The following is a 9,173-nucleotide window of genomic DNA, read 5'->3' as shown; positions in this document are numbered from 1 at the left end:
TTTCTTTCATCCCCCAATGCTCTTTCGTTTCATCTCTTACCTCGTATTTTTTTCTCACACGCTCTCTTACGCAAGTGTTACTCGATCCCTCATAACACCCGCGCGTGCTCGACACCATCTAGGATCCGAGACGCCGTTTAGTTTCTTCTGACCACAATGCTGGAGCCAACTATACTTTAGTTTTGTAATAAGATTGGATTGTTAGATTCGTATATTTGTTTGTGAGAGAAATCGTCATGCTTGACATCATCTTCATCATTTTCTATTCTTAAAAATCCTTAAAAATCCAAAAAACAGTTTAAAATAGAAACCTCCACAATAATCAATAAGGAAATAAAATAATTTTTAATAAGAGAAAACAATGCAAGTAAAAAAATACAGATGGAGAGAAAAGGAGAAGTACTGGTGTCCGAAAGGGAAACATACAATTTTATTTCGTGCTTTTGTAGTTTGGTCCAAAAAAAAAGACTGTGGCTAACAAAATTTATACAAAAAAGTTGCCAAATCACTACCCACTTCGTGAAATTACCACCGAGTTATTATTATTATTATTATTATTATTATTATTATTATGTGCAAGTATTTTCTTATTTAAGGAATGGATCATAGGAATCCAAGAGTTAAATGTTTGCATCAGTGTATTATTTTCTTTTTTCAAATGTTAATATAAATTCGTCAAATGTTTCTGGTTTTTAAAATTAGATAAAGTTGCCACCTGGTTTATTTTATTTTTGTAACCACCCATATTTCCTATAATTTATTCATTTCTTTAACAGTTTACAAAATTGTTTCAAGGCCATAATTTTTATATTTTTTTTTGTTCTTTTTTCAAACATTTTAATTCTTTTATATAATAAAAACTATTAAGCAAAACCAGTGAAACATGCAACAATATCTTTAACCTAAGCACCTAACAAGCTTTTTACATGAGACACGCTGTACATATTTTGAGTGGGATGCGATAACAAACATTCCAATAATGGGTTTCGTTGAACATGTTGCTTTCCTCAAGTGGAAACTACTGCTCTTCTCTCTCAACGTCCCACTATCTCTCGCTCCCTGTATATTCTATACACAAACCCATATGCATTATTATTAGCATACCGAAGCTGATTTGTTAGAGATGTGATATGTCTGTGGCTTGATCTTATACATACATAATCATATCTTTATGTACACTATAATATTACAAAACATATACGTATATGCTTTTTATGTCGATAATAATTAAAGCCCACGGCCCACCTTTCAGAGAGATACTCTGTCCAACAAAAAGGCCCACAAAGGACCACCATTATTCTCAATCACCTCGTGATTTTTGTGTGTAAATCTACAACAAATGCTCCCAGATAAAACAAAACTAAAGAAAACAAAGTAAAATTCTTATTTTCGGCTAATATTATTAGACCTTTATACTCTCTCGTTATGCGACATATATAATACGACAAAATGTACTAAAGAAGAGTTATTATTGTATGTAAGATTAAGTAAAAGTACAATCGATACCGTAGGAAATCATTTATACAAATCTACAAAGACTTATTTGATGTCGAAAACAAATGTAGGCTTTTATTATTCTGTTTCCTTGGAAATTAAAATACAAATTACGTTCACACAAGCCGCAATGAGATCGCATGTATATGTTAATATGCCTAGTACATTAACCAAAACATAAATAAAATAATCAATGCTACATCTACCTGATTCTACTTGCCTATGCTCACATAGTGTGGACGAGTAACAATAAATTCAATTTCTTAGTACATAATTGAATTTCATATGTCATAAATGATGCAGAAAATATTAGCTACTTGAACTAATAGATCTACGTAGACCATACATGTATAAATTAATATACCCAACTAGTAGTTTGGATTTGATAGTAGTGATTTAAATGCAAATCAAAACTGTGGATCTTGTTGGGTAATGGGTAAATATACTCATTCGCCACTGGCATAATATGATATTGCTAAAACGTTGTATATGATACTCAATCATATACAACGTTGTTATGTATTTAGGAGATAAGGATTTACAACTAAGCGCATATCCAAAGGTTCTAGATATGTCTAAATTTTTAATTTGCAAATCTTGGAATCGCAATCGAGTCCGAGATTAACGAACGTGGAAAACATCGGACGGTATCGATAGAATCTCTCTCTGTGAGTTGTCCAAATCTTGTTAAGCTTTCCAAATATCCTCAAGTAGGATTCGTTTTATGTGATATTTTATCATCACTCAATGTGGGGGCCATGTGAACGGGCTGATAGTGGATAATACTCCTCGATGTCTTCACGGTAGGTAATTTTTATATGTTGTAGTTTGTTTTTAATCCTTCCAATACAATTGGATGCGACTCGTGATAGCTAACTAATTTTCTACGTACCTAATGTATCTACAAGAAAATGTTAAATCAGCTAACTTTCGAATGACAACAAAATTGGAGTGAAAGCAAAACCAGCAGATGTAATTTTAAAAGTGTCAAAATAGGAAAGCCTTTGTTAAAAAAGGTCGGAATAGAAACCTTTTTTCTTTGTTCACTAGTCAGAATAGGAAACATAGTACGTAGAAAAATTGACTTATTTGTCAATAAAATCGAATGTTATTAGTAATCAATGAAAATTAAACAAACGAAGGGTAAATCACTGTATAGGAGAGGTTAACAAAAAAAAACTGGGGGTTAAATTATTGAGAGGTTAACAAAAAATTCTGAAGGAGACGACAAAAAAAGGGACAAAGGGAAACACGTTAATGTGCAAATATAGAAAGGAGTCAGGAACTTAGGTACGATGTCCATACGTTTTGCAGTCCAAAGACTTTCCATTTTTGTAAATCTTTGAAATTAACCCCCCACTTGTTTTCCCAAACATCATTTGACACCGACGACACACACAAAACACTTTCTTTTAAATTATGTTTTTGTTTTTGTTGGTACTATTTTGAAACCACACCCAAATACTAGTACGGTCCCATTTGCAATAATTCACGCTAGTTAATGGAGGGACCAACGAATTATTCCAACTTTTCAAGTTTTCACCAATATGGGAATCATTTCCTTTTTCACTTTTATTTTGCTTTTAGTTTGCTTCGATGCTTCAGACAAAATAAATAAATCAGTGATGGACGGATAATAGGGCCTAACTGAGGTCAAGGCAAAGAGAAACACATGCAGTATGAATGTATGATTCTTTCTTTTTTTTTAAAGTGGTGAAAATATCTCATCAAGGGTAGTTGGCAGCTAACATGTTTTAAAACGACAAGTTTTAAAATACAACAAATTGCTGAATCTCACTAAAATAGCATGTTTAATATTCCGTTTCAGAGGAACAAATTTGTTTGTAAAATTTTTAGTATGGAATAACGGACGAGAAGAGACTTTAACCTAATGATAAAAAGATTTTGCAATACAAAATGAAAATATATAGGTTTTGCATTCATTGTCTATGTATCAAAATATTTATATGCTTTGTATAGCAATTAGTTCGTATATCGTGATTCTGTGCATGCTATTTGTTTGTAATATTATTAGTATGGAATAACGGACGAGAAGAGACTTAAATCTAATGATAAAAAGATCTTGCAATACAAAATATATAGGTTTTGCATTCATTGTCTATGTATCAAAATATTTATATGCTTTGTATAGCAATTAGTTCGTATATCGTGAATCGTGATTCTGTGCATGCTGTGGATTATTATTGATATTATTTTTTAAATACAATGGCCATGGTCTCATTTTAGGTAATGACCTCCAATAAATTATACTTATATACACCACATCTCTGCTGGGTTAATTGAAATAGAGTTCGACTCTACAATTCCACCTAGCGTGAGGTTTAAATGGACCAGTCTGGCCTTGGTGAACAAAATGACATTGATGTGTTTTTAACTTTTTATTAGTTTTGACGTAGACGAAAACAAAATTAATAGTTAGAATATTATAAACTCGGTGAAGTCATTAACAAGCCAATATATCATAGAAAATTCGAAGGACCACGTAAACAACTTGAGCGATTATAAAAGCAACAAATTGAGTGTCATCGAAGGCAAGATCATTCGTGTAATTGGTCAAAAAAGATCCTTTGAGTACTATGAACCACGTTAAACTAAACAAAAATTATCGGTTTGAATGGATCCGTCATTTTGTATTGGCGGTAATGAAGCCTTCAAATTTTCAATTTTCACCAATCAAAAAAGTATTTTAAGTTTTCTGGCCCAAAAACCAACAAACTAATAAAGATCCAATTTAAAAAGTACGTAAAGGTGTGCCTGGTTCGAATTTCTTTAATTTATCGGTTTGAAACATAAACCGGTTTGGTTAAAATGAATTAAAAGAAAGAAAAAAAGAGATAGTCACGGTTCTTCGCTTTTCCCAATACAAACGCAGAGATATCGTGATCTCTCTCTCTCTTTCTAACTCTTATCACTTCCGACGATCTTTCCCTCCGACGTTCGATGGACGCCGTCGTCCATGCTTGTCCACTCTCCATCACGCGCCTACGCGCACCGCTCTCGGCTTCTTCTCCAACTCTTTTTCCGCCGAGATTCCTCTCCATCAACTCCACCTTCTCCCCCACTCTCAGCTCCCTCTCCAACTCCCGAGGTCCTTCAGCTTCCGCCGCCAGCGCCACGTTTACGGCGAAGTCTTCTTCGGTATGCTCTTTTGCGTCTTAGGTTTTTGGGAATTGTGATAGATCAGGTTGTGTTAGGTTATTAAATTCGTATCTATTCACTAGATCGAACATGGTGAAGTTGGAGAATGAGATAGTGACGACATATGTGCGTTTGATCATAGAATTTGATTGAATAAGTGTTCTACAAGTAACTAAAGGGTTTGGTTATAGGATGTACTTTTTTGAATGTTACTGTAGCCAAGAAGTGGAGTGTACACTGTTGGTGAGTTCATGACTAAGAAGGATGACTTGCATGTGGTCAAACCTACCACCACTGTTGATCAAGGTACCACTCATGTGTTGAATTATAAATTTGAATTACAAAATGACTGTTACTGTAGCCAAGAACTGATGTGTTGTTATGTCTCACAAATATCTTATATTAATTCAAAATAAAATTTTATGAAATATTTATACATATCGTTGCCGTACCGGTATCCATAACTTTTCTTTTTAATTTTACTGTTTTCCGTCCTCGTTTTTCTGTTCATGTATCCGGTGCAACATAGGGTATCAGATTGCTTGGAACATGCGATGCTGTGTTTCTGTGATTCAATTTTGTAACATCTCTTTTGTTCCCTTCTCTACAGCTCTAGAAATCCTTGTGGAGAATAGGATTACAGGATTTCCTGTGATCGACCAAGACTGGAAGCTGGTTAGTATCCACTTTTGTATGCCTACTCATAGAGGTTCACATGAGTCTAACTCTAAACCAAATCATTGTTGCTGCAGGTTGGGCTTGTTTCAGATTATGATTTGTTGGCTTTGGACTCCATCTCTGGTAAATGGGCCATCTAACAACCTCCTCAGTGTATTTGGTTTCCTTTGTTTGCAAAGATATTTTTGATTTTGGTGGAGAAAGATGAAAGCTACTTGATCACATGGTGGTATTAGATAGAAATATCAAATGTTATGATGATTATCTTGTGTCTCATTTGTTTCTATCTAGCACGCTCAATTGTGAAATGATCAAAAAGCTTCTTCTCTAACCTTTGAAATCTTTTTTCTTTTGGAACACCCCTTTTGAAATCTTATTTACTGTTTTTTCTTGCTTATCAATACAGGTAGTGGAAGTACAGAAAATGCCATGTTCCCTGAGGTTGACAGCACCTGGAAAGTATGTGGCCCTCTCTTTTATTATTAACAATTTTAACCCTGAATGATTTTCAGATCACTCATTCTTATGTTTTTCTCACGTTACCAGCAGTAGATTGTGTGAATTGGACTTTACTACGAAGTTTTTCTGATTAATTGACTCAATTACCATTGCACATAATTTCATCTAATTGCCTTCAACTCATATCTCTAGTTTAAGTAGACAGAACTCTGTGCAAGTGGATTAAATGTTTGACATAATAAAACTTCTCAATAAATTGTTTCTATGCATTCTGTATCTTGTAATGTTCTTGTATTGTATCATGTTGATCTGATAAAAAAAAATTGCAGACTTTCAATGCAGTGCAAAAGCTACTAAGCAAAACCAATGGGAAGCTTGTTGGAGATTTAATGACACCAGCTCCAGTTGTTGTTGAGGAAAATACCAACCTCGAAGATGCTGCTAAGTTACTGTCTTTACTTTATTTTCAGTGCCGTCAATTATGTTCACCCTTCCCTAACTTGATATTCTTGTTCTGTTTCCCACTAGAATCTTGCTCGAGACCAAATATCGCAGGCTCCCTGTGGTAGATTCCCATGGAAAATTGGTAAGGAGATTTAACATTCTACCCATCTCACACTTAAGTTTAAAGTTGCATAATCTTTCTTATGCATCGCTTATCCTTTTTATATATTCCTCCAAATAAAAGGTTGGTATTATCACAAGAGGTAACGTGGTTAGAGCTGCACTTCAAATAAAGCGCACTGGTGATAGGAACGCTTGAATAAGATACAAACAAAAACCAAGAAAATAGGTTGTAGAGAGGAAATCAACATGGATCAAACATTATCCAGATAATAAGAGTGAGTGCTCAACAGTGTACCTTGTACTAGAATTATATTAACTTGTATTACAAGAGTTCCGCATCTTATGTCGGTCACAAGGAACGCAGCTTTTGTTGAACTCTGTCTGGTAAGTGGTAAGTACACTACTTACTTTTTTTTCTTACAGAATCAGCTTCTCTTTTTGTTTGATAGGTTAGGTTATCAGATTCTTTTGGTATTTGATTCTCAATCCAATAATGCTTTTCAAATTATATTTAATTTATAAAAAACAAAATTTAAAAATGACTTTAGCAGTTAGAACTTGGATAATAGAGACAGAGCTTTAGTTGTTAAGTTCAGACAAGTTAAAGTAGACCCACTTACCATATTTGCTTTGTAGGACACTCTGCGACTCGGCTGCCCCATATCTTAACTCGAAACACTCACTTCTGTTTCCTTAAGTATACTGCTTCTTCTGTTGCTATCCATTCACCGACGTGTTTCCATCCGAATTTTATATACTGTACATGACATCATACTCACTGTACTGAAGAGTTTGAACACAACCAAACATTTAACACTTTTACGATGATTTAAATTTAGAAAGGAGTGATCGAGTGAAAACTATTTATGGAAAACATATCATTACACTAATAGTAGCAGTAGTAAAAATCAGTAATCACAAACTCAGTAAAGAGGTGCATGTTAGCAGCCTCCGCGCATCATAAAGACAAACATTCTCTAAAAATCTTACTTCTACAACGTTTTTTTTTTTTTTGGTTTGGTTTTAAGTGGATTCCCTTCCTAATCGTCATCTGAAGTTTCCGGGTCCGGTAACTTGTTTAAATCGACCGCTTCCCATGACGCGTTACACCTCTTAAACCCTTCCTTACTACTACACTCATGCTGACCATCGTTAAGACGATAATCACTATGATTAACACTATGATCATCATCCACGTAATCATGATCACCACGTTGATATTGTTGATGATGATGATGACGATTCCCTCCCGCCGCTTCTAATGCATCCACTTGCGCTCCAACCTCCGCCGCTTTTCTCCTTATGTAAGCCGCCGACATATCCCCACCGCCGTTTCCTCCCGCTACCTTAACGCCGGCTAAAAGCTCCGGGAAGTTAAGCCGAGCAGACGGACCTCGGAGATAGAACACCGCCGTGTCGTAAGCTCTCGCCGCCGCCTCGGGAGTTGAGTAAGAGCCAAGCCAGATCCTCGACCGTTTGTTAGGCTCTCTTATCTCCGCCACCCACTTCCCCCACTTCCTCATCCTTATCCCTTTATACGGTTTCTCTCTCTTCCTCGCCGTCGCAACCGCCGAAGTAGGAACAGCCGCCGCCACTTCCATCACTATTCCAAAAACATAAAACAACGAAAGAATAGCAACTTTCTTTCCGATCTAGAGACTTTCTTATAAGCAGAAAGATTTAGAGAAGAGCAAGAAGATGTGAAGTTGACGGCGAAGCGATTACATGCGGAGGGAGACTGATGAACACGTGGGCCAAGAAGAGATGAGAGGAACACGAAACTGCAAAAGAGAAGTTCAAAAAACCACCGACACTAATCTCTTAACCACTTTCGCATATATATTTTCTTACTTCTACTTTTCGTTTCTCTCTATATATTCTAAGACAGAGACAACAATCTCACCTTCCCTGACAATTTAATATATACACATATAGCTAAAATAGTCTTTATTATTAAATGAGTCTTTGTTGTTTGGACGGAATTAAAATATTAGTGTTAAGTACGCTAATGCACCTTATTTTAATAAGCTCATCGGCTCTTTCCATTGGACGGTTATAAAATTAATTTCTATATAGTATAACAAAATGATTTTAATTCTTCTTTTAATGTTTTAGTTCAGTATTGCATATTCCCCAATTCACAATTTATTTCGTAAAAGTCTATGCCAGTTTCTTATTCGTTAGCTCCTTGAATGATCGTTTTCTAAATTATATTACGTTATACAAACTTAAATACATAGTATTGAGTATGTATTGGACTATGTAGTTCAAAATGTCAAATAGTGTAAAATTGTTAACCAGATAAAATAGAAAATTTGAAAATACTAGTACAAGTAAACAGAGGATATTTATTGATTGCATGGAACAGGAATAGTATTGACGTAGGGAGGTGGCTCGTTGTTGTGGAATTTTGGAAACAATAATAAATGGGATTTTAATTTAAATTGTACTATATTAAAAAATTATACAGAAATGTTCGAGCAATAATACGTTAATTTACCTTGTTAATTGATTTGTTGCATTCAAATATTAAATAGGGAAGAGGCGGCCATGACACGCGTGTCTCCTTCCGTTCTAGGGACAAGATAGTGGGATTTCTGAAGTGTTTTGTTTTGTCTTTCTTATCTCCTATGTTTATTAATTTTGTCTTATTTTATAATTTCAGTATTTTGTGCACAGAGCCAGAGTCGGTCTTGAGATTTTCAGGACTCTAATCAAAATAATCTGTTTTTAAATATATTAATTTCTCTTTAAAATAGTTTTAACTATTTATTTACTTTAAATAAGAGTCAAAGTTTATTTATTATTAAATTATA

At 34.6% G+C, this 9,173-nt stretch overlaps 2 protein-coding genes across 2 annotated transcripts; one reads left to right on the top strand and one right to left on the bottom strand.

Moving 5' to 3' along the window:
- Positions 1-4,339: 4,339 nt before the first annotated feature.
- Positions 4,340-6,712, top strand: LOC130507028 (CBS domain-containing protein CBSX1, chloroplastic-like). Its single transcript, XM_057001737.1, has 8 exons — positions 4,340-4,653; positions 4,872-4,959; positions 5,264-5,328; positions 5,406-5,454; positions 5,738-5,790; positions 6,120-6,235; positions 6,319-6,376; positions 6,479-6,712. Exons 1-8 carry the CDS (start codon positions 4,456-4,458, stop codon positions 6,551-6,553), a joined length of 702 nt encoding a protein of 233 aa, XP_056857717.1. The 5' UTR covers positions 4,340-4,455; the 3' UTR covers positions 6,554-6,712.
- A 508-nt stretch (positions 6,713-7,220) lies between these two features.
- Positions 7,221-8,290, bottom strand: LOC130507029 (ethylene-responsive transcription factor RAP2-10-like). Its single transcript, XM_057001738.1, has 2 exons — positions 8,083-8,290; positions 7,221-7,960 (listed from the first exon to the last, which is right to left on the bottom strand). Exon 2 carries the CDS (start codon positions 7,956-7,958, stop codon positions 7,398-7,400), a length of 561 nt encoding a protein of 186 aa, XP_056857718.1. The 5' UTR covers positions 7,959-7,960; positions 8,083-8,290; the 3' UTR covers positions 7,221-7,397.
- Between the last annotated feature and the right edge of the window lie 883 nt (positions 8,291-9,173).

This window comes from Raphanus sativus, unplaced genomic scaffold (genome assembly GCF_000801105.2).
Source record: "Raphanus sativus cultivar WK10039 unplaced genomic scaffold, ASM80110v3 Scaffold3919, whole genome shotgun sequence".
Lineage (NCBI taxonomy): Eukaryota > Viridiplantae > Streptophyta > Magnoliopsida > Brassicales > Brassicaceae > Raphanus > Raphanus sativus.
This window is presented reverse-complemented; position numbering and strand designations above follow the sequence as displayed.